This window comes from Scyliorhinus canicula, chromosome 3, assembly GCF_902713615.1.
Source record: "Scyliorhinus canicula chromosome 3, sScyCan1.1, whole genome shotgun sequence".
NCBI classification, from domain to species: Eukaryota; Metazoa; Chordata; class Chondrichthyes; order Carcharhiniformes; family Scyliorhinidae; genus Scyliorhinus; species Scyliorhinus canicula.
Genome location: NC_052148.1, coordinates 222254173 through 222280389, shown reverse-complemented (window position 1 = coordinate 222280389; position 26217 = coordinate 222254173). Strand labels below are relative to the sequence as shown.

Below are 26217 nucleotides of genomic sequence, written 5' to 3'. Positions count from 1 at the left end.
TCCACCACACCTGTAGAGTGGGCCGTGTGCTCCCCATACCACAATCTATTAAAAGTTGTGGGTCAGGTGAACTCCATGTACACTTTGGGGTTCTCTAGACCCTGGCCCACAACAAACTGGGGGCTCGAGGGGGATAACAGTCGATCTATTGGATTGGCTTAGTGAACTTAAAGACAGTGAGGAGTGAGCATATTGTGTGGTTGCTTTTCAGGTGTGGTATTTTATTTTAAGTAGGGAGTGTGTTATGGACAATGGCTTTTTCAGAGGCTCTGAAGTTTTTGGAGGTGAAGACGGTCACACGCAGTACCTTACGGAGAGAGACTAAAAACAGACTGTTAGATTTGGCAAAAATATTGCAGTTAACATTACCAGACAAAATGTGAAAAGATGAGGTAATTCTGGCAGTGGCTAAGCATTTAAAGTTGCCTGAGATACAGTATGACTCATTGGAAATAGCAAAAATTCAGTTTCAAATTAAGCAACTTGAACACGAGAAAGAATGAAAACAGCTTGAATACAAAAGAGAGGAAAAAGAAAGAGAGAGTGGAAAAAGAAAGAGAGAGAGAGGAAAAAGGAAAGGAAAGAGTAGAAAGGAAAAAAGAAAGAATAGCCCGAGCAGAACAAAAAGAAAGAGAAAGGGAGATAGAGATCAGGGAAAAAGATAAAGAGAGAGAGTTTGAACTTTGGAAAATGGCCATGAAACATGACAGTCAGTTAAAATTGGCAGACGTAAAGGGAAACGTACAGTTGGATGATAGTGATGAGGATAGCATCATAGTTGGTGGGGATCTATTGAACTATGTCCAAGCATTGCCAAGGTTTTGAGAAGGAAGTTGAAGCCTTTTTCATTTCATTTGAGAAGGTAGCTAAACAAATGAAATGGCCACAGGACATGTGGGTATTACTGATTCAAACAATGCTGATAGGTAGGGTGAGTGAAGTGTTTGCATCACTACCAGAGGGGGTATCTGGGACGTATGAGGAGGTGAAAAAATCCATCTGGGGTGCATATGAACTAGTACCTGAAGCCTACAGACAAAGGTTCAGAAATTTAAGGAACGAATTTGGTCAAACATACATGTAGTTTGAAAGCTCTCAGAGAAATTATACCGTTGGAGGAGTTTAGAAATTCAATTCCTGATGCAGTGAGAACTCATGTGGAAGAGCAGAGGGTTGAAACTGCGAGATTAGCAGCAGAAATGGCAGATAATTATGAATTCGTTCATAAATCAAAGCTTGGTGTCCGACATCAGTTTCTGCCTGTGAGGGATAGAAACTGGAGACATGAGAAATACTCAAGTGGTAGAGGTCAAGGTGATCTGATGGGAGATAATAAGGAGAGTGTACCCCAGATTAAAAAAGAAATCCAGGAGGATGGAAGAGACAGGAAAAGTTTCAAATGTTTTCACTAATAAACTAGGCCATGTAAAGTCACAGTGTTGGTGGTTGAAGAAAAGCACTAGGAAGGCTGATGTGGTAAAACAGGGTAAGACAGTGGGATTTGTTAAACTGGTAAAGGAAAGCCCAAGTGAAGCAAAGGAGGTGCAAAAGATTGTACAGCCTGATCAAGAGGTGATTGATAAGAAGGTGCCAGATCTCTTGAAAGAATTTACTTGTGTGAGTAAAGTTTACTCATGTGTATCAGGAGGAGCTGGTAAAGATACGGGAGATGGCCAATCGTTAATGGTAAGAGATGAGGAGTTATTTATTTTGGGAAGAATGTTGCCAGAAAAGGTGGTTTCATGTGGAATTTAGGGTGAGAGGAGTAGTGTTCAGTTATATAAGGTAAGGTTGGAATGTCCAGTGTAGAGTGGTGAAGTGGTTGTAGGAGTAATAGAGAAACTATCTTGTCCAGGAATTCAGTTTATCTTGAGTAATGATATAGCTGGATCGCAGGTGGGAGTGATGCGTACTGTGGTGGATAAGCCAGTGGAGAGTCAGACAACTGAAGTGTTAAAGGACAAATATCCTGGGATTCTTCCGGATTGCGTAGTAACAAGGTCGCAAAATCACAGGTTAAGACAAGCGGAGAAATCAAAGAGTGAAGATGAAGTCAAAGTGCAATTATCAAAAATGATTTTTGATCAGATGGTTGAAAAATGAACAAGAACAGGTGGAGGATGAGGTGGATATTTTTAGTTCAGGAAAATTGGCGGAGTTACAACAGAAAGATATAGAAATAAAATGGATGTATCAGAAAGCATATGCAGATGAGGAATCTGCGTGTATACCAGAGTGTTATTACCGTAAAAGTGATGTCTGGATGAGAAAATGGAGACCTTTACATATGCAGGCGGATGAAAAGTGGGCAGAAGTTCATCAAGTAGTAATACTGGTAGAGTATAGAAAGTAGGTGTTGCGAGTTGCACATGAAGTGCCAATGGGAGGTCATTTGGGAATAAGGAAAACTCAAGCTAGAATCCAGAAACATTTTTATTGGCCTGGGCTACATAAAAATGTAGTTAAATGTTGTCAATCATGTCACACATGAGAAGTGACAGGGAAACCTCAAGCAGTGATAAAGCCAATTCACTTAATACCAATTCCAGCATTTGAGGACCCTTTTGCAAGGGTCCTAATTGATTGCGTAGGACCGCTTCCTACAACGAAAAGTGGGAATCAATATCTTTTGACGATAATGGATGTGTCTACCAGGTTTCCAGAGGCCATTCCAGTACGTAATATTACAGCTAAAAAGATTGTGGAGGAGTTACTTAAATTCTTTACTAGATATGGACTACCCACAGGAATACAATCAGATCAAGGATGAAATTTTACCTCAAGGTTATTCAAAGAAGTTATGGATAGTTTAGGAATAAAACAATTTAAATAAACTGCATACCATCCAGAATTGCAGTGAGCGTTAGAAAGGTGGCATCAGACATTAAAGACAATGTTGAGGGCTTACATTATTGGATTATGTGTCAAATTTTAAGGAACGATTACATAGAGCAGGTGAATTGGCTGGACAACATTTGAAAGTCGCACTCAATGTGATGAAACGGGTAGCGGACAAGAAATTCAAAGTTTGTAGTTTTGCCATTGGAGATAAAGTTTTAGTTTTGTTACCAATGGTGAACCTTTAAAAGCTAGGTTTTGTGGACCTTATCAGATTGAAAGGAAATTGAATGAAGTGAATTATGTGGTAAAAACACCAGATAGAAGGAAAACACACCAAATGTGTCATGTGAATATGCTTAAAAGGTACTTTGAAAGGGAAGGAGAGAAAAAGGAAGGTTTTAATGATTCTAATGACGAAGCAAATCCAGATGACTGTGAATTTGACATACCTCAAATTAAATTGGAAAATGAGGATATTCTTAAAAATTGGGATACATTGTTGAGTTACCTTCTAGAGGAAAAACAAACTGACCTGAAAGAGTTATTGATATCATGTTGGCAGGTTTGTGGAGATAAATTGGGAAGTACTAAAGTGGCTATAAATGTTGTTGATGTGGGAAATGCTGTTCCAATCAAACAACATCCATATAGACTTAACCCTTTAAAATTGGCACAGGTTAACAAATAGATTGAGAGTATGCTTAAAAATGGCATAATTGAAGTGGGTTGCAGCCAATGGAGCTCACCCATTGTGATGGTACCAAAGCCAGACGATATAGAAAGGTTACTTTCAGTTACAACAATGGACTCTTATCCTCTCCCACGTTTGGAGGATTGCATTGAGAAAGTGGGACAATCAGCTTTTATTTCCAAACTGGATTTACTTAAAGGTTACTGGCAGGTATCTGTGTCCAAAAGGGCGAAGGAGATTTAGGATTTTGTGACTCCAGATGATATATACCAATTCAAAGTTTTGCCATTTGGCCTGAAAATGCCCCAGCCACATTTCAACGGTTAACTAATAGAGTTGTTTCAGGATTACCTAATTGTGCGGTATACATCGGCAATCTGGTAATTTTCAGCCAGACATGGAAAGAACATTTAAACCATCTGATGGAGTTATTCGATCGACTTCTGGAGGCGGGTTTGGTGGTAAACCTAGCCAAAAGTGAATTTGGAAAAGCCCAAGTCACTTTCCTTGAGGAGTTTTCAATACCCTTGAGTCAAAGGGAAATAATGCGATTTCTTGGCATGAGTGGATTTGATCGAACATTTGTGCAAATGTTTTGTCACGTGATTGCTCCAGTGATGGACTTGCTGAAGAAATGTGGAAAATTTCAATGGACAGTGGAGTTTCAACGGGCATTTGATGGCCTGAAAGCTGTGATAACCAATGCTCATGTGTTGGAGAATTACAAGGGACTCTGTGAACAGATTGAACTAAAGTGTCAGACTTTAAAGAGACATGCCAAGGCGTAGAGAAATGGATGGATCGTGCAGAGACCTTCTTGTTCAAAGAGACTGTCAATCGAGACGGATTCACTTGGAGGAAGAGGAACAAAAAAATGGACTATATTATTATACCTTTTTGCGTGTGTTGCTTGTTTTGAAACAAAAATGTATATTTACTGTGTGCATTTCTTCAAGGATCGTGAAAAGGTGAAAAATGAAACCATCTTGAAGTTGATGTTTTTTTTTCTTGGGGGAGGTGTCATGTGAGAGTACTTTTAAGAAATGGGTGTTTATAAATGGGTGTGTATAGAAATATCAACAGTGAGAGTACCTTTAAGAAATGGGTGTTTACTACTGCAGTGATGTCAGAGAGTGGGTGGAGCTGGGCTTTCAGCTTTTTACTTTTGTTTTTGAGCAGGCTGCAGGTTGTGTTTTAGTTTCGTTTTCAGTGTTGGAGCTGAAGCCAGACCAAGCAGGTGTACTGCTGTTCTCCCTGCCATCAAAAGACTATCTCTTGATCATTTGGTGAATTCAAATTATAAATGTTTTCAGTCGTGACTTTAACCTGATGTGCTTCTGATAAAGGTTTTGTTTTTCAGTCGTATGGATGTTAAAAAAGAAAGCTTGAAGGTTTACTTAGTGCTGTAGTCTTTGGGGGTTGTATTTTAATTAATGGTTGCTAAGATGTTCACTGTATGTTTTATAAAGGTTAACTTGGGTTCATAGAATAAACATTGTTTTGCTTTAAAAACTACTTTTCCATTTCTGCTGTACCGCACCTGTAGAGTGGGCTGTGAGCTCCCCATACCACAATCTTTTAAAATTTGTGGGTCAGATGAACTCCATGATACACGTTGGGGTTCTCTCTGCCCTGACCCATAACACTATACCCGTGACTCAAAGCAGCCGGCGCTAGCCTGGGAGTGAGGTCAGTTAATCCCAGAATTGGGTCCCGCCTACCTTTTTAAAAGGACTCCCAAGTCATCCTGACTCAGTGAAAATCCAATTTTTAAAGCTGCATCTTCAGTTTCTCTTTATTTCAGCAGATTTCCTTGTGAAATTTGAGTAAAATTATAGATTTTGTAGTTTATAAGAAATTGTCACTTCAACATCAGCTGCGTTGCACATTAATTTTCCCCAATTGTGATAAATTCAAAATTTTTTGTTACCGGAAATCAAAGAAGTCGAGTGCTGTCATTGTCTCCAGAACTTCAAACTGTTCCACTAGGAGCTTGAGAATCATTGCAATTCGATGGATTCTTGAGACCACTTTCAGCATATTTCTTTCATTCCTCACCTGGAACACAGTTTTCATTCTTTACATATCAATATCTGGCAATAAAAACCACCTTAGCTCAATCTCCCAAAGCCTTGAACAAATTAAAACAGTACTCAGTCTATTAAGTTCCCAAAAAGCCAGAGTGATTTTTTGTGATCTTCTAGACAGGTGATACCCTTAGTTCACCAAGCACCAGATCATAGCAGACTGTAATCCAGAGTCAAATCCATGCTCCCAGTGGAGAGCAACACATGCAGTGTGGTCTTGGATCTTTGATAACCTTCACCAGTTAAACTGACCAAGGGTTGGAAGATTCATTGCCCTGAAGGCAATAAAGGTGTCTTGGGCAATCCAGCAACTTTTGAAAATGCGTCTATATTTCTAGTGAATTTGAAATGTTCTCAGGTACATGACGCAAGGAACTAAAATAATTCAGAAAATGGCAGAAACCTCAACAGGCCTGGCAGCACCTGTGGAGAGAGAAAAAGAGATAACGTTTCGAGTCCAATATCATTGGAACTTCTAAGAAGAGTCATACTGGACTAACAATTTTTCCAACTTTTCCACCTAGGGGCAGCACGGTAGCACAAGTGGATAGCACTGTGGCTTCACAGCGCCAGGGTCTCAGGTTCGATTCCCCGCTGGGTCACTGTCAGTGTGGAGTTTGCACGTTCTCCCCGTGTCTGCGTGGGTTTCCTCCGGGTGCTCCGGTTTCCTCCCACAGCCAAAAGACGTACAGGTTAGGTGGATTGGCCATGCTAAATTGCCCTTACTGTCCAAAAAGGTTAGGAGGGGTTCTTGGGTTACGGGGATCGGGTGGAAGTGAGGGCTTAAGTGGGTCGGTGCAGACTCTGTTTTACTTTCAGATTTCCAGCATCCATTGCATTTTGGTTTCACAAAAATAATTAATACTCGTTTGAATGATCAAGCTGATCTTTGACTAACCCTAACATATAATCACAGAAAGTTAATTTGTAATGCAGTAAGCATGATGAAAACAATTTTAAAAACAACACAAAAGGTTCAATCTTCCAAGGCTTCTGCAAATTACTAACAGGGACAAATTTCCTCTGAGGATTCGCACACTTCCATCAGGCACAATTCCTAAGCTCATATCCTCTTGATCCAGACTATTGTTATTTCTATTTAGTCATTCATGGGATATTGACATCACTGGCAAGGAGACCACAGGCGCAATTCTCCCAAAGGGAGACAAACAGCCGATTCAGGAGTGAAACCCGGAGTGTTTCACTCCGGTGCGGAGGCCGCTCTTCGCCCCCTATCCCCCCCCCCCCAGGGAGCTAGGAGCGGCGGCGTGTGAATTCCGTGCGGCGGGCCTTGACGCTCGCGTCAAAGCGGCGCGCCGGGAATGACGTGGCCGGCGGAGCCGAAGTGACATCAGCCGCGCATGCACGGTTGCCGTCTTCCCCTCCGCTGCCCCGCAAGACATGGCGGCTTGATCTTGAGGGGCGGCAAAGGGAAAAGAGTGCCTCTTTTAGAGACGCCAGCCCAACGATCGGTGGGCACCAATTGTGGCCCAGACATCTCCTGAGCAGGCCCGTGGTGCTCGATTCTCCCTCCGCCCCCCCACAGGCCCCAGACACAGCGGTCGCACGCTGTTCACGCCGGCAGCGACCAGGTGTGGTTGGCACTGGCGTAAACCGGTCGGATTCGGCAGGCCGCTCGGCCCATCTGGGCCGGAGAATTGCCGGTCGCCGTAACGGCGAGCAGCGATTCTCCGAGCAGCCTGTCGCAAAACGCGACGCGCCATTTTGGGGGGGGTGGGAGAATCGCGGGGGGTGCCAGGGCGGCGTGGCATGATTCGCCTGGCACTCCCGCGATTCTCCCACCCGGTGTGGGGTGCGGAGAATCGCGCCCCACTTGTTTGCTATTGCGATGTACCCAAGAATAAAAAAATAAAATACTTACATTTGAAACAGAGACTGGAGGCTCAGAACTACAGTTCCCAGTAGCCCACGGTCTCTGCGCATGAGCCGGCCAGAGTATGGCCGCACATGTGCAGTGCATTATTTTCCATTGCCAGGCTGGTACATTGTTCCCGCGCAATTAGATTTTTTACATTTTAGGCTAAAAATGATTCCTGTGCAGCTGCAAGGAAGGAAAAAGACAAGACAAAAATGAAAGCGCAAGAAGAGGGTCAAATGACCTAGAAGAGAACGGCGTTCCACTGAAAGTGGCAGACGAGACAAGATTTTTAAAAAGCCCAAAGTCGGACAAGAGAAGGTCCCAAGAAGATAGTCAAGTCAAAGAACAAGATCAGGAATTGGAAATGGGTCCTGTTCAGTGAAATGAAAGGTAAGGAGCAGGGGGAAAGGCTCTGAATTAAAGACAGCGGGCTTGGAATAAAGTGGACTTGTGAGAAGGCAGAATATCTGAGGAGACAGCCGTAGGTTAGTGACCCCCCCCCCCCCCCCCCCCCCCCCCGAACACCCCTTACTATGGCTTTTGGAGCAGTGGTGTTCTGCTTGGCATGGTCAAATATCTGGCAGTATGAATGGAATATGCAGCTTGAATGCATGGGGAGATCCAGGGGAAGGGAACTTTGGAAAGAGAGGTTGAAACCCTGGAGGTAAATGCTTGATGGAGCCATCGGAGTGAAAGCAATATTTGGGAGAAAATTCAAAGACAACTTACTTTGAATGTGGAGTTTGGAAGCCCTCATGAGGAAGACAAGGTTTTAGTGAGACTGCTTGACTCACAGTGTGGCAGGTTTCTGGGAGGGGGGTGATGGGAAATCCATAGAATCGTGGTTTTGGAGTGTGGTATGTCTGACTGCCTAATAGTGCACGTGAACTGTAACAGATATCATGGACAAATGTCAATTGTCAAAAGGAAATTGGTCAGACAGGGTCAAATGTGTAGAGCCAAATGGACTTTAAATGTTAACTCCGTTTTCTCGCCCTACAGATGCTGCCAGACCAGTTGAGTGTTTCCAGGTTTCTCTGTTTTTGTTTTTGTTTCAGATTCCAGCATCCACAGTATTTTGCTTATTTTATGTTTTCTCTTGTGTTGGTTCTCTAACCACCTGTTTCAGGCCCAGTCTGACAAATATGCTCTTCAGGAATTCGCCAACTTGATCAGTAATGTTGTTGCCGAGTCATAGTTGGTGATAGACATCGGAATCCATCCACATGGAGTCGGCAGAACAGTGGCTAGCACTGCTGCCTAACAGCGCCAGGGAATTGGGTTCAATTCCAGCCTTGGGTGACTGTCTGTGTGGAGTTTGCATATTCTCCCCCTGTCTGTGTGGGTTTCCTCCGGGTGCTCGGGTTTCCTACCACAGTCCAAAGATGTGCAGGTTAGGTGGATTGGCCATGATGAATTGCCACTTAGGATCGGAAGGTTAGGTGGAGTTACGAGGGAGTGGGATGCTACAGACTCGATGGGACAAATAGCCTCATTCTGCACTGTAGGTATTCTATGATTTTTATGTGCACTTGCTGCCCTCAATGCAGTGTTGAACATTGATTCATCAGCTGAGATGGTTTGCAGAAGATTTGCTGCTGCCATAAGACTTCATGTTGACAGCTCATAGGGCCACTCCCGTCCAACTGTCATTGGGGCCAGACGTACCCTGGGATGGTGATGGAGGAATCTGGTTGTAAGGTGTGCATGACTACGCATGGTCGGCCTACTGCTTGACCCATCTGTGTGACCGCTTTTCCAGTTTTGGCACAAGTCCCCTGAGGTCAGTGAGATGAACTTTGCAGTGTTTACTGGGCAGGGTGAACACGGTTGCGTACAGTGCCAAGGTAGATGCTGGGTGGTCTGTCCGTTTTTATTCTGATTCAATTCTTTTTATTTGCAGCTTTGTACAACTAAATGGTTTGAATGGACATTTCTGAGGCAGTTAAGAGGGAAGCACATCATTGTGGGTCTGAGTGACATCTTGGCTGGACCCAGTAAGGATGATATATTTCCTCCCTTATTGAGCATATGGGTTTTTAAACAACAGTCCCACAGTTTCATGGTCACTGTTACTCATATCAGGTTTTCGTTTGTTTAGTTTTTAAATGCGCCAACTGCCAACAAGGACTTGAACTTGTGTCTCAAGAATATCAGTCCAGGGCCGGAATTCTCTGGCCGTTGGGGTTCTCTGTTCCCGCCGGCAGTGTACCTCCACCTGCATGTGGCTCCAATGGGAAATCCCATTGACAAGTGAAGGGAATAGAGAATCCCGCTGCCAGCGAATAATGCACTGCCGAGAAACAAGTGGCTGGGGGAATGGAGAATTCAGCGCCAGATCTCTGGAGTAACAGTCCAGCAACATGTCCACAATGCTGTCGACCCACTATTAACTCCATTATGTTTTCCAAGCCGACCTACTTGTACAACTTAGCGTTTCCCACTTTAAAAATAATTATTGGGATGCATAATCAAAATATTTCCACAGAACTCACACATGTAACAATGTAACTTCCTGACTCTCTTGCAATGTTTTCCCAAGTTTTTAAAAAGTATATTTTAATTTTTCTTTTTCACATTTTCTCTCAAATTTACACCCAACAATAAACAATAATCAATAACGAATGTAATGTCAATCCCTATTTCAATAACGGTCCCATCCTCCAACCAAACCCCCGAACATTAGCCCGCATGTTAACACAAACAAATGACAAAAAGGAATCAGGAATCACCCATAGTCACCATTAACACATACAGTCCCCCTCCCCCCAACGCTCCCAGCCACACCCCCCCAATGTTCGATGTAATCCAATTCTCGAAAGTGCATAATGAATAACGCCCATGAATTGTAAAACCCCTCCATCCTTCCCCTCAGTTCAAATTTGACCTTCCCAAGCATCAAGAATTCCAGCAGGTCCCCACACCACGCCAGGGCACAGGGTGGAGAGGTTGATCTTCACCCTAACAGGATCCGCTTTCAGGCGATCAATGAGGCAAAGGCTACGACATCGGCCTCCGTACCAGTTTCCAACCCCTGCTGGTCCGACACCCCAAATATGGCCTCCCGAGGGCCCGGGTCTAGTTTCACGTGCACTGCTTTAGAGATTACCCTGCCACATGCACCCCATTTCCCTGGGTTTCTGTGGCTCTGACTCATCTTTCATTCTCACTCCACAGTATAAATATTTACCACTTTCTCTGTCTGTTAGCTTTGACAGAGTCATTGGAATCAAAACGTTAGCTCTTTTCTCTCCCTACATATGCTGCCAGGCCTACTGAGGTTTTCCAGCATTTTCTCTTTCGTTTCAGTTTCCAGCATCCGTAGTAATTTGCTTTTATCCAGATACTTAAATATATTAATTGTCCCGGCCGATAATACATTTACTGATAACACAGATGAGATAAATTCTCCAGCTGTCTATATTGATTGCACACAGATACAGAGAGGCAGAGACAGAGATCTTGTCATTGTAGATCATATCTAACTTTTCAATAAGTCACTCACAAATTAATTTACTATGATACATCGGTTGTTGATGCACTATCAATTACGACGAGACGAGAGTAGAATGTAATCGAGGCTTTATTACACAGAGATGTGTGGCCACCTACAGCAGCTGACCAAATGGCTGCTGTTCAAAGAGTACACACATTTATACTCCGCCTACTGGGCAGAGCCAGCAGGCAGGGATCTACCCCCGTACCTGTAGTACCGGGTCCTTACCGTAATACCAATATATACAATTTAATACAATAGTGGTGACTACCACAGTTGTATTGAAATCTGTTTAACAATTGCAAGAATGTTTTTTTTGTTGTGTTTTCACAGTGAAATACCTGATGGATAATTTGGTTGAATGGAAAATGGAAGGGAAGCAGGTTGTCAGTCCGTGCAAAATTGAATAGCCTTGGTCACTTGTTAGCAATCAGGTGGGCCCGGAGGAGTACGCCGCCCAATCTAACAAATGAGAGTGTAAAGCTTACCTTGAGTGACCCCTTTGCTTCAATCCTCTTTTGACAGACCCACACCTGGCAGAAAAACCCCAGTGCTTCACTTTGCTGCTCAAGCTGATATTACAGTTGCAAATGGAGACCGATGATATCAATGGACTCTGATCTGTGTATTTGAAGGAAGGGCCCAGCCAGCTTTGGGTGAGTGCCTTACTATCCGATCAGAGGTGCGAATAAAAGTATGAAGCAGCTGGATCTAATGCAACATCATAACATCACACAACACAGAAGCAGGCCATTCAATCCACCATGCTTGTTCCAGTCTGGAAAAGCTATTGAAGGAGTCCCACTCCCAGCAGGTTAAACCATCAGGTGGATTTTAATGGCCTACCAGCCCACAGAAACTGGGTGGATAGGGTTACAATTCATCCACCATTTTACAGAAACAATTCTTTCACCAACGATAAGATTTACTAAAATTAAGCACCAGTGAAGAATGCTCACCTGACCCTTCTGAAATATTTCACGAACTGAATCCAACTCCCAAAGAATCTGCTTGAACCACAATTCATATGCTGCAATTTATATATATAAAAAAAAAATCAAAATGACGAATAATTTATTACATTAATGCCGCGTTATTGGGTGAATAATTTGCAAATGCCAATTTATTTTCTGTTATTGAGATAATAATATTCGCGGCTCACCTTGGTGGGTTATAATAAACAGGTGTTCATCATGAATTTTCTTTCCCTTCTTCTCACTTTGTAACTCTTGAGCTTGAATTATTTTATTCAACTTTAAAAGAAACAAAGGAGTTTGAACTTTAGCACAAAGTGAATGGTTGTGTATGTGCAAGAAAGTGAACAATAACAAGCGTTCTGATCACACAACCATTGTAGTTTTTGTTGCGTGCTTTATAAACTTTAATGGTTATATTAAACTAAGGGGGAAAGAAACTAGAGTTAGACAGAAAAGAAATATACTGAGAGCATCAGGCAGTATTTCCTCAAGGATTCTCCAATTCATGCATGGTAATATTAATGGAAAACCAAGGGAAATGTCTGCTTATGCTGATTCGCCCGTCTGCTTGTCCCAGTTCCAGGGGGAATTTGAGGAACACCTGTGAAAGTTCAAGATCAGTGTTTTTCTTCACTTAATGTTTGCAGAATTGTCAACCAAAGCAGCTGAATTTTGAAAGTAGCTAATGACCTCAACCGTGCTTTGTTGACATAAAGGGTCAATGCAAAAAGATTAAAGTTGTGAAAACATAATTCACATTTTTAACACTGTGGGTCAGAGGGACAAAGCAAGACAAAGAAAGCTTTTTAGGGGGAAAGGCAAGTTGCAAGAGCAATGAAAAGAGTTTGCAAAGAGATATTGATTGGTTAAGTAAGTGGGCAAAAAGTTGGGAAATGGAGTATAATGTGGGAAAATGTGAAACTTAATTTTGAAAGGGAGAACAAAAGAACAAAGTATTATTTAAATGGAGAAAAACTTGATTACGAGTCTCCCTGATGTAAAGTTCATCCTCAGAAACCTCAGTGATTATTTGAAATGCGTTAACAACGTTTAATTCCTTAGTTCATATATGCAAGCCTCCTATAGGCTAATATGAACTATCTCTCTGGTAGATATTGCAGGAAATGAATCACTCACCCCTAAGACTGTACTGCCAAAGGACATCACAGAATAATGTCTGTGGAGATATGAGCCAGTGCACTGCTTCAGCAGATGCTGCTTTCGGATGTTGAGCTTGTCACATTAACAATTGATATGTCAAATCCTTCCCCTTCCCTCCTATTCCCTCCATTCTTCTCCTCTTCCCTCCCTATCCTTTACAAAAATGTACTGAACTGTTGTGTTTAAGTGAGAATATATATTTTATTGCAAGAAATTTGGAAAAGTGGAGGTTATTTTATGTCATTGTTCAGCTGACAAAGTAAAACATTAAGTTAAATGTTAACTGGTTTCAAAGTTTTGTATTTATTACATTATTAATAAATATTTTCCATTAAATTTGACAAGCTCCTACAAATGTCTCACTGAAACAGCAGAGCACAAAACTTAATTGAGATAATTATGAATGAATAAGATAATTGAAGTAAACAAGGCAGAAACATATTTAACATGAGTAACATGATGACACACTACTTAGCACTGCTGCCTCACAACACCAGTAACCTGGTAGAGGTGGGGTGGGAAGGTCTTGCATTTTGAGGGGGGGGGGGACGGGTAGGTGCCTGGCACCAATCCCGATTTCTCCCAATGCTGGATTCTCCGCCGCATTGGGACTCTGTTATTGGCGACGGGTGGCTGAGAATCCAGCCCACTGCCTCTGGTTCCACCCCTCCCCCATTCATGAGTCGCTGTGCAACCGATCCCTCTTGGGCTGCACTAACACGCACTCACTGCGCCCACCACACACCTCACCTTCCTATTCCAGAGACTGCGTACATCCCATGCACCACCTTGTGCATCAGCATTTCAGTTTCCCTTGTAAGGCTCCAGCTTCCCACCCTGCGGTCTCCTGTCTGTCTGCCATCATTCTCTTCCTCCCAACTATCTTCCAACTCCTTCCTGCTCCTTTGCCCTCTTGTTTGTCTTTCAACCCCTTGCTACCCTTTGCCACCTGTGTGTCCATCATCCTTTCCCTCCCCAGCCCCAGTTGCAATTCTGGTTTCCATTTGAGTGTTCAGCCCTGCCTGAGTGCCACTGTACAGTTGTGTCTTCCAGGACTATGAAGGCACCCACGAGCAGCAGACCAACCTTGCCACCCCAGCAATGTGCCCTTCCACTGGCATCACAATGAGACTGGCACAGTGTTGGCGCAGGTTGGCTATGAATGTTGCATTCACCTCGAAGACCCTTCCATCAGGCAGAAGGTTCAGAAGTCTGAAGACCCGCACATTCAGACATAGGAACAGGTTCTTTCCCACAGCTACAAGACTCCTCAACGACTCCCCCTCGGACTGATCTGTTACCCGTAAGACTATTCACAACGCCCTATGCTGCTCTTGCTCATGTATTATCTTTTTTTGACCCTGTGTTCTGCACTGTAACCAGTCACTGTTCTGTCAATGTACCATTTGTCAATGTTCTCTGTTGATTATTCTTGAGCCTACTATGTACGTACTGTGTACGTTCCTCGGCCGCAGAAAAATACTTTTCACTGTACTTCGGTACATGTGACAATAAATCAAATCAAATCAAGTTGCAAGCGAAGTGAGGTCTGTCCATTGCACGCCACTCTTTCACAAACTTGATTCAGACTGATCTGAATGCGTGCTGGCATGAGACAAGGTTGGAAGGCAAGAAGCATATTTAATAATTCATGAGATGGCAACGAATGTGAATGGCATTCACATCACTAATTAGCTGCCATCAACCTGCCATGAGAAAGTTGCTGGGAGAATTGCAGACAGTTTTTATCCCGGTGGGAATCCAACTTTATGCCGCTTTCCAGATTATCTTCCGCAGCGTGCCACAAAACCTGCCGTGGGCATGATGGGAAAATTCCCCCAATTTGTTTCAAACTTTTATTTTGTCCTTATTTCTGGATATATTTCTTCTTGTTCCCTGAGTTATAATCAGTGTGATTATTGAGTCATACCAGATAAACTAAATATGAATTTTAGTACTGAAATATGTTGGCAGTTGTGTTGTAATTATACCCACCTTCTAAATTTATCTTACTAGAACTTTAAAAGGAGTTAGGAAAGAGATAGCAGAGACACGAACAATACATGTGAGAAGGAAATATTGTTAGAACACTAGCAGATAGATAATGTGATTCTGATGTTTAAAAAAGTAGATCCTTTAGATCCTTTAGCTTACCACCAATAGTTGGTATAAGAATCCGTATAGATGGTTGTAATGAAAAAAATATAGAAATTAAAAATACAGTAAAATATAGTAAAGATAGTCAGCATGGATTTCGATTTCAAAGGGGAATGTCACGCTTTATCTGCCTTATTGAATTCTTTGGAAAACAAAAAGATTAGAAAAGGGTATTGCAAAAGATGTAATTTGGATTTTCAAATAGCCTTTGGTAAGACTCGGATATGGTCAGAACATGCACAAACGGAAAAATTAACAATGAACAGCAAGCTGGTTATAAAACAAGAAAGGCAGAAAAAGTGATATTCCAAAGGGTTGGGATCACTATTGACCACCACAGGTATAAACTATTTTGACTTGGGAATTGGAAAGACAGAACTACAATTTGCAGGTGACACCAAATTGGATGTATGGCTAGTACAGAGCAGACATTAGCAATCTTTCACATTGGGCATGTAAATAAGAAATTAATTTCAATATTGATCAATGTGATATATATGTTGATAGGACAAATACGGACAAATAAATGATAAGTTGACTAGAGGAGCAGAAGGATCGGAGGGTACAGGTGCATAAATCTCTGAAAGTTGTGACACAGGTTATTAAGACCATATGAAATAACAAAACGATGAAGTTCATTTCTAGACGTATACATTTTAAAAGAAGAATGGTTATCTTAAACTTGCACACAACCTTGTTTGGACCACACTGAGTGTCATGTGAATACTTCTGCTCACCACATTAAAAAAGGAATTAGAGGCACTGGAGAAGATGAAAAAATGCTTTATTGGAATGAATGCATAACTGAGACGTTAAAGTATCTTGAAGGACTGAACAAAAACACAAAGGCTGAGAAGTGACCCAAGAGACCGGAGCGCTTATGAAGTAAATGTTGAAAAGATATTACTACTTGCAAATGAGGCAGAACTAAGGGCCATAAATATAAGATAGTCACCAGTAAATCCATTATGGAATTCAGGTGAAATCTCTTTACCAAGGGAATGGTCAGATTGTGGAACTCTCTTGTGGATTGTCATAGATAAAAGGAGATCAGTGAATGGAGTTCCTACAATGTATACAGAACTCGTTTCCAGCCCAATCTGCCAATTGGCCATACGCTTTAAGATGATATAAAGAAGGACAAAAATATGATGAAAATCAGGTTAATGCATTAGAGACAGGCTGATTTTGAGAGGCTGAGAATAGAAATTGGGAAAATAAAATGGGCAACTACATTGGCAACCAACAGTATAGGATAACAAGGGAAACATTTAAAACAGTGCTCAACAGAGCACAGGGTATATTCACAAAAGGGAAAGAACAAACAAAAAACTACTATAAGCCCATTGATGAATAAAGGCAGAAGGGAGAAATTGAAGATTAGGAAAGAGGCATATATTAAGCAGACAGAGGCATGTATTATCAAAGAGAGTATGAAGATATAATAATAATTGCTTATTGTCATAAGTAGACTTCAATGAAGTTACTGTGAAAAGTCCCTAGTCGCCACATTCCGGCGCCTGTTCGGGGAGGCCGGTGCGGGAATTGAACCCATGCTGCTGGTAGTGTTCTGCATTACAAGCCAGCTGTTTAGCCCACTGTGCTAAACCAGCCCCTTGAGACAAGTAAAAAAACATAAAGACAAAGAGGAACTATGGGGCTGGATTCTCCGATCCCCGGTGGCAAAATCGAATTTGGCGATGGGGCGGAGAATCCCCGATGATGACGAAATCGGGAGCGGCGCCGCTTTCGTGATGCTCCACCCCTGAAAAGGGGCATACTCTAGTAGTACGCCGCCCACAGTATCCACGGCCTCCAAACGTTGGCTGAGGCCTGCCCTGCGATGCTCCGTCCACGACGGCGTGGGACACGAGTGGTCTCACCAGTTGGGAACTCAGCGTGATGTCTGCGGACTCAGTCCAGTACCGCTACAGTCGGGGGAGGGCCTATCCGCGGGCATGCGGGGGGGGGGGGGGGGGGCATTATCCGGGGCTGGAGGCACTGTGATGAGGCAGTCAGGGGCATGCAAGCCGGTCAAAGTCGGGGGGGGGCTACTTTGCGGGCCGGGTCCGTGGGCTGCGTCTGCCATGAAGAATGGCACAGTCGCTGCAGGCTGCTGCCGTGCGCATGTGCGGCCACGGACCAGGCAATTCTCTGGGCCATATCGGCAGTTAGAACTAGGAGCTCTACGCTGCCTGGCTACTAGCCCCCCCCCCCCCCCAGAACAGGTTATTGGTGGCTATTTTGCACCAGTTTCCCTGACGTAAAACACCACCATTTTCATGCCGGAGTGGGGACTTAAGTCTCCAGAACGGAGAATCCAGCCCAGGATATTTAATTATCAAGGAACATAAAACAAAAATAGTAAAGCATTTTGCAGGCAGATCAACAAACAAATAAAGTTTGTAATGGGAATAGGATAATGAAGGGGACAAGGACCATACCACAGATAACAATAGAGAGATGGTAAAAATATTGGGCAGGATTTTCCAGCCAAGAAAATCCTGCCACCAGTGAACGGGTGGAGAATACCGGCCATCAGTATTTCCCTTTGGTATTTACCAGGGAAATAGATCAGGTTGATGTAACATTGAATGATTAAGTGAACAATCAGACATTGCATTTAAATTAAAGGGATATAGTGAATGAATTATTGAAACTTTAAGAGGATAAGCTCCTGCTCTGCAGCCGTGTATTTTTAAATAACCTAGGGAAGAGATAGCAGCAGAATTACTGCACATTTTTAATAATTTATTTGAAAAAGGTTTAGTTTCAGACATCTGGTGGATAGTTGATGCAATTCCTTTGTTTAATGACGGGGACAGAACATACCAGGAACCAATAGATCTGTCACCTTAACTTCAGTAATAGGAAAAATAATAGAATTGTTACGAAAGGAGATAATCCATAAACATACGTTTAGATAGTCCCCGTATATCAATTCTTCACTGGATGTGGCAGTTCCATCTTGTGATCGGTCACAATTATCCTGCAGGTCTGAAGGGACTGCATGTCTGAAAGAAAGTTACCACACTTGAATATAACGTGGCTATCTTCTGCACAATGGGATATTCTTCTGAAATGATTAGACCTTCCTTTCCTTGAAGACAGTGTTGCCTCACAAATCGATTCCCAGCTATCCTGCAATTCCGTACTTTAATCCCTCCAATCAGTTTTGCATCCATGACACAGTACTAAAGCAGCTCTTATCCAAGTCACAAGATGGCGACAAAGATAAATTTTCCCTGCTTATCTTTCTCGACCTGTCTGAGGAATATAGAAAGTCAGAGATCTGGGCATGCAAGTCCACAGATCTTTGAAGGTGGCAGTACAAGTGGACAAGGTAGTCAAGAAAGCATACGGAATGCTTGCCTTCATTGAACGGGGCATCGAGTATAAAAACTGGCAAGTTATGCTACAGTTGTATAGAACCTTGGTAAGGCCGTACTTGGAATATTGCTCGCAATTCTGGTCGGCACATTACCAGAAGGATGTAGAGGCGTTGGAGAGGGTGGAGAGGAGTTTTACCAGGATGTTGCCTGGTCTGGAAGGTGATAGCTATGTGGAGAGGCTGAATAGACTCGAACTGTTTTCATTAGAAAGACGGAGGTTGAGGGGTGACCTAATGGAGGTCTACAAGATTATGAGGGGCATGGATAGAGTGGCGGGGTCAGTCACCAGGGTGAATAGGTTTAAGGTCCATGGGGCAAAGTTTAGAGGAGATGTGTGAGGTAGTTTTTTTTTACGCAAAGGGTGGTGAGTGCCTGGAATGCGTTGCCAGGGGAGGTTGTGGAACATTAACGGCATTCAAAAGGCATCTTGGAAAATACATGGATAGGATGGGAATAGAGGGATAAGGAACAAGGAAGTGCTGAGGGTTTTGTCAAAGGTTGGTATCATGACCGGTACATGCTTCGAGCGCAGAATTGTATTGTTCTTTGTTTTTTGTATTTAAAGTCCATCACAAATTCACTCTCTCAGGTTTACATCTTTGTCTTGGTGAGCTTCTGAGCAGTGGTTGAACTTGTGACCGTGTTTCATTTTAATTTGTTGTTGCAGTTGTTTCTTGTTCTTCTTGAATTTGTGCATTTTTACTTTGCCCTGACTTTGTATGCTTTTTCAACTGTTTTAGGATTGCTCACAATTTCTTCTTGTGGTTACATAGCACAAGGTTGCTGAACCTTTAGCAGAGATTTTCTGTTTCTCCTTAAGTCTATTCCGTCATCAGTGATGATCAGATATGAATGAGGTCTTGCCTGTTGCAGTTCCTTAGCGTACTTGAATCATCCGTTCCATCAGGATCTTCCAGCCTGACTGTGTCATCTGTTTGCAATCGTTGGAGCCTTCTTGTGGATTTGTCGTAAAATCTCTTTTGCTTCCTTTTTTCCAAATTAATTTCCTCTCTAGTCTTCGATTAACTGGTTCTTTCGGCAGTTTGAACTGAAGCTTCCTACACTATTCCGTTTTTCACAATTACTTGAATATCACGGTTGATTCCCAGGCTTATAAAATGTGTCCTTGGCTCTTCTCTTGCACTTTTCTATTCCCAAGTGCCCTTTATGGATTTTTTAAAGAATCATCGACCTTCGTGATTGTGGAATTACAATCCTTTGTTGTTGAAGCAAAAGCCCATTTGCATCACTTAACTCGGCCCTAACATTCTAATAGCTGGAACAGGAACATTTATCATAGAATTTACAGTGCAGAAGGAGGCCATTCGGCCCATCGAGTCTGCACCGGCTCTTGGAAAGAGCACCCTACCCAAGGTCAACCCTCCACCCTATCCCCATAACCCAGTAACCCCACCCAACACTAAGGGCAATTTTGGATACTAGCATGGCCAATCCACCTAATCCACCTAACCTGCACATCTTTGGACTCTGGGAGGAAACCGGAGCACCCGGAGGAAACCCACGCACACACGGGGCAGACTCCGCACAGACAGTGACCCAAGCCGGAATCAAACCTGGGACCCTGGAGCTGTGAAGCAATTGTGCTATCCACAATGCTACCGTGCTGGGCCATCCCTTGCGGAGATATTTAATCACCTTTTGTAAGACTGTGTCTTTGGTCATTTCTTCCTTTATTAATTTTGATTTGTCATTCGATACTGGAAGGGACTCAGTGGCAAGATTCACGTGGACATGAACATCCTCATCCATCTGGTGTAGCTCTTCCATGCCTGTGGCTCGAGATAGTGCATCAGCTACGATGAGATGCTTGCCTGGCATGTAGATTAGATCTTTGTAGCTTCATCATCATGCACTGTGTCCGAGGGGACACCTCATTCAGATTTTTTAAACTATTGCTTCACGTGGTCTGTGGTCAGTTTCCACTAAAAATGTTGGCAGGCCATGTACATAGTCATGGAACTTGGTAAGACCATTAACTAAACCGAAGCATTCTTTTTCAATTTGAGCATACCGTTGCTCTGTTTCAGACATTGACCTTGAAGCATAGGCAATTGGAAGCCAATTTTCATCATGGCCTTGTTCCAACCCATCTTTCTGCACATCTGTTGATATTTGCATGTTCCGAGTAGGGTCACAAAATGTCAGCACTGCACTGTAGTCAATGCTTCTTGTAATGCTTGCCATTCCAGTTCATGTCTAGGAGAACATCGTGTCTTTCTTGCTTGTTTCTCTGATACGTGTGGTTTTTGCCATGAGATTAGGAATACATTTTCCAGCAAAATTTATCAATCCTAACCTTCTAAGTATTCCTTTTTTGTCATGGGACGTGACATATTCAAGATTGCTTTTTATTTTTTTCTTGATCAGGTTGTATACCTTTTGCAGAAAGTTTATCTCCCAAGAACATGATATTGCTAACTCCAAATTGGCATTTGGATTTATTCAGCTTTAAGCCACTCTTTTTAATGTTAATCAGCACTTTGCAAAGCCTCTTCTCGTGTTGATCCCCAGATGATTATGTCGTCAACATACACTGACTCTGACTCCCAAATTCCTTCTACAATTCTACAAAGTCCATTGCTCAATGGAAAATTTCTGATGCAGTAATTATACCAAACGGCATCCTTAAGAAACAATATCGCCCGAATGGAGTGTTGTAAGTGCACAACTTTATGCTCTCCTTATCCAACCTGAGCTGCCAAAAATCTTCTAAAGTGTCTAACTTGCTAAAACAGGTTGGTCCTTACAGCCCAAATGTAATAGCTTCCCTCTTCGGAATTGGATAATGTTCTCTTTTAATGTTGAGGTTCAGATCTTTGGGGTCCACACAGCTTCTTAGGTTGTTATTTCTTTTCTTAACGCAGACCATAGAATTTACCCAATCTGTAGATTTGTCTGCGTTTAATTACGCCTAGTGCCATCATCCTTTCCAGCTCATCCTTCAATCTGTCTTTCAGTGGAACTGGTACATGTCTTGGTGCGTACATTACTGGTCGTGCATTCTGTTTTAACTGGATGCATTACGTGAAAGGTAAAGTGCCAAAGCCTTGAAATATCCCAAGAAATTCCTTCAGTGTTGAATCTACTGATACATTTTGTCTGTTCATAGCACAGACTGCACTGTAAACTTGGGTAACTAGCTCAAGGGCTTCATATGCTTCCACTCCCAGTAGAGATTCACGTTCAGCCTCTACAATGGAAAATTGTACTGTGTGAACTCTGTTCGTCACATTTACATCAAGCTCGCATGCTCCTAGCATAGTAATTTCATTTCCTTTGCAGCCTTTAAATATTACTGCTTTATTTAACACTTGCGGTTTCATTCTCAGCTCATTTAAATCTGACAAACTGATAAGATTGGCCCTCGCTCCGAGGCATACTTCATCAACCATGTTGATTGATTTTGTTTGTTCTTTTTTTTTACTGGTAAAGCATTGCTTCACAAAATGATTTCTGCCTTTACATTTGGAGCATATCTTTCCAAACGCTGGACATTGCTGTGGCAAATGTCGATTGCCGCATCATTGGCATGAAATGGAGGATTCGGTCAACCGCTTAAAATGGCTGCCGGTGCTGGGAACACGTTTTATACTCGAGTGTGTCACTACACTAATGGCGTTGGCTGCCTCTCCTATCTTTGCGCCAAAACATTTCATATTCAAAGTGCTAATCTGCTGTGCAGCTAGCTCGCTGGCATAACAAATTTTAACAGCATTATCAAGCTGAAGCTCATTTTCTCTTCACAACCTCACGCATACCTTGTCGTTACAAATCCCGAACAAGAGGGCAGCATGGTAGCATTGTGGATAGCGCAATTGCTTCACAGCTCCAGGGTCCCAGGTTCGATTCCGGCTTGGGTCACTGTCTGTGCGGAGTCTGCATATGATCCCCGTGTGTGCTTGGGTTTCCTCCGGGTGCTCCGGTTTCCTCCCACAGTCCAAAGATGTGCAGGTTAGGTGGATTGGCCATGATAAATTGCCCTGAGTGTCCAAAAGTGCCCTTAGTGTTGGGTGGGGTTACTGGGTTATGGGGATTGGGTGGAGGTGTTGACCTTGGGTAGGGTGCTCTTTCCAAGAGCTGGTGCAGACTCGATGGGCCAAATGGCCTCCTTCTGCACTGTAAATTCTATCTATGTAAAGATCTGTTCGTGGACCATCGACCACTGTGGGTAGTAAAATTACACGTCTGCATCTTCAATCGCAAATCAGTCAGAAAACTATCAAACGATTCTGTCTTCTGGGTGCGCATGCAAAATATGTAAAGCTTGAACGTCTCATTTTTTTTGTCGATCAAAATGCTTTACAACTTACTCGAAGTTCTTGCTAACTTCCTCGCTCTCAAAAACAAAAGTATTAAATATTTCTATCGCTTGTGGACCTGCTACAGAGAGCTGCAACACTATGCATCTCTCATCAGGTTGTGTCTGCAGACTAAGGGCTGCAAATAGAGTCTGAATTGCTGCTTGAATACATGTCAATTTTCATCTACATTACCAGTGGCTCGAAGCTGGTGCGGTGCTTTCAGACTTTCCATCCTGGACCTCAAAGTCTAGCAGTGCATTGAGTACAAGTTGCCAGTAATTCATGAGGTTAGTAGAAGATTTTTTACTTTTTTCCATCTTCTGAGTTATCTTTAGTTCTTCGGATCTTCAAAGAACCTAGTTTTCTTCGTAGATCCTCAGGCCTGGTACCATGTTACTTTCTGGTGCTTGGCCGGTAGGAATGATGCACAGAATAATGTCTAGTTCTTGACGAGTTAAAGTGTTGGATTATAAAATAAATGCGTGCTAAAGGTAACTATGAAAAATATATTACAAACTACTAATACTGATAAATTATCCTGGAGCAATTGCAGGCATGACTATCCACCAACACAATTATCTTCAAACTGCTCGAGGTACCGAGTCACATAGTAGATTAACACTGCCACCTGCTGGTTGGAAGTCATTTACATCATTATATATATGATTGCTTATGCATATCATCACAGGGGAAAAGGAGTTGTAGATAGTGGGTTAAGGCAGGAGGTGGCGAGGAAGAAAGGGTGGATTCCATCTTGGGAAACCCACTTCCTTTTCATCCTTTGAAGACTTATCTTTAAAAATCGCTGTCTATTCCCGCCCTCATGACCATACCAACCATTTCCTGTCGTGAGCAGCATATTATTGGGGGCCAATTGGCTAAGTGACAAGATGGGGCTGCCAATGTTTGGAATTTCCTTCCTACAATTCACCATCTCTCTCTCTCTATTCCACCTTCAAAATACTTCTCAAAAGCTACCTTTTAGATTTCCATGGTCTGATTGGTCGCACACAAGGTGTTGGTCCTTTTTACTCAATTAATGGGGGATTTTGATGGATAAAGTGTGAGAAGAGTGGAAGGTGATTGTTTCTCCGCTGGATTGGAATGTCTACGGTTAAAGTCGATGAGAGTCATGGCCCAGGAGTTGGAGGAAACTCATGGTGCAGCACAAGTTGGGAAGATGGCGGAGGGGGAAGGGTTGTCATTGACGGTTAAACTGCAGGTGGATCAATTGATGAATGTTATCAAGGAGGAATTTCAGCAGCATTGAAAGGTCTGGTCGAGCGTGATTGAGGGGGCAGCAGCACCACTTTGTGGGACTTGGATCGAGTGGAGAAGTGCTTGGAGGTGCAAGGAGCGATGATCCAGGAGGTGGAAAAGGTGGTGTCCGACCAGAGTGACTGGGTTGTGTTGTTGCAGGTGGAAATGGCGATCCTAGGTGATGTCTGTGAGGTGCTGCATGCGAGGGCGGATGACCGAGAGAATCGGTCGTGGAGGCAAAATCTTTATATTGTAGGCCTGCTGGAGGAAGTGGAGGGAATGAGCGTCGCAAAGATGTCTGCGAAGTTGGTGGAAAAGAGGGTCTTCGACATGGACACAGAAGGGGATTGTGTCCACAGGTCCTTGAGACAGATGCCAAGGGCTTGAGAGCCGGCGCGATGGCGTAGGACTGCCCACAGAATCCCTTTGGCTAGCTGGCAAGACGGAGAATCCCACCACTTGCCACGTTTGCATTTTAGGTTTAGGTCGAGGAGGGCGCAGAGACCAGGGTGAAGGTTGGATTCGACGCTTTTGGCAGATAAGGAGTTCTGTAATAAGAAGGCTCTGTTGATTAAGAACTACGTTGAGCTCAATCAAAATGAGGAGGTCTCTGCAGCCATATTCTGGGAGGCATTGAGGTCGTGTGTCGGGGGAAATTATTTTGTTTGAGGCCCACAGAGATAGGGCTGAGAGGGAGGAGAAGTAGAGGATGCTGGAAGGTATTGCAGATGTCGAACAGAAGTACTTGGTGGCCCCGTCTCGAGAGTTGCTGGCGGAAAGGAAGAACCTGCAGTGGCAGTTTAATCTGTTGACAATAAGGAAGTCTGTGTGCAGGGGGGTGCAGTATGAGTATGGTGAGAAGATGAGTCGCCTGCTTGCTCATCAGTTGTGATGACAGGCAGCAGTAAGGGGAATAGTGCAGGTGAGGGCAGCAAGGGGGTAGGGGCGAGATGATGATGGAGCCAGGGAAAATAAATGAAGTGTTTGAGGCCTTTTATCGAGGGTTGTATAGGGCCGAGCCTAGAGGTAGGAGGCAGATATGGGTCAGTTTTTGGGTAGGTTGGTGTCCCCGGAGGTGGAGGAGGGGAAGCTGCAGGTATTGGAGCTGCCATTGGGGTTGCAGGATGTAGTGGAGTGTGGGTCGGGGAAGGCACCGGGGCTGGACGGCTTCTCGGTGTCACATTTTGTGTCATAATGTCTGAGCTGTTTCATGACATTAAAGGCACTCTATAAATATAAGTTGCTTTTATTGATTGTCTGCGTCAACATAACAATTAGAGCTTCCCAACTCTGGTCTTTGATTGAAAAAAAAATGTGAGAACCAGATCAAAGACAATCAGTTAACAATGATTTATTTCCATGTTTTATTTTCCCTCATAAAATACACTTAGAGCCATGCACAATCACCAAAGAAATAAACAGTTAAAATTGGGCATAAAGAGTTTAAAGTTCTCTAAATTACAGTCTCATATTTAAGCTGAAAGTAAAACTTACTGTGATTGCCTCCCTCGGAATGGACAACCACTCATGATCCTGCTTGTTCACCCAATTCCACGCCGATTCTTCTTCTTGCTGAGGTTTCAACAGATTTGTGTCAATTTTCTGCTTAAAAGGGGCTCATCTATCTGCCCTGGCCAATCAGTGGAACAACCTCAGGCTGTGGCAGGAGATCAATTTTCATACGCAATTATTGAAAGAAAGTTCTGTAAACTCCAGTCACCAGCCAGAACACAAAAATAAAGTTATTGACATACACTTTAACATACTCCCTGTGAGAAGGAACATGTGTTATCAGTCATTATTCCTGATTCAGCCATACTTATTGTAAAATTATACAATTACAATTATATGTACAATTATACATAAAAATCTCCTTTTTAGAAAGATATTTTAGGTGACTGACAAAAACTGTATGATAAAATGTGGAGAGTAAGCTAACACCTAGATAATTTCT

At 43.0% G+C, this 26217-nt stretch overlaps 1 protein-coding gene across 1 annotated transcript in view; it reads right to left on the bottom strand.

The window, feature by feature from the left end:
• LOC119963315 (tryptophan 2,3-dioxygenase-like) overlaps positions 1–25938 on the bottom strand; it is a 68847-nt gene extending 42909 nt beyond the window's left edge. Inside the window, exons 1-5 of the mRNA XM_038792291.1 lie at positions 25758–25938; positions 18207–18303; positions 12157–12247; positions 11954–12024; positions 5463–5590 (exon numbers count right to left, since the gene is read on the bottom strand). Of these exons, the coding sequence (XP_038648219.1) occupies positions 5463–5590; positions 11954–12024; positions 12157–12247; positions 18207–18303; positions 25758–25792 (422 nt within the window). The 5' untranslated portion in view covers positions 25793–25938. The remainder of the gene's footprint in view (positions 1–5462; positions 5591–11953; positions 12025–12156; positions 12248–18206; positions 18304–25757) is intronic.
• Between the last annotated feature and the right edge of the window lie 279 nt (positions 25939–26217).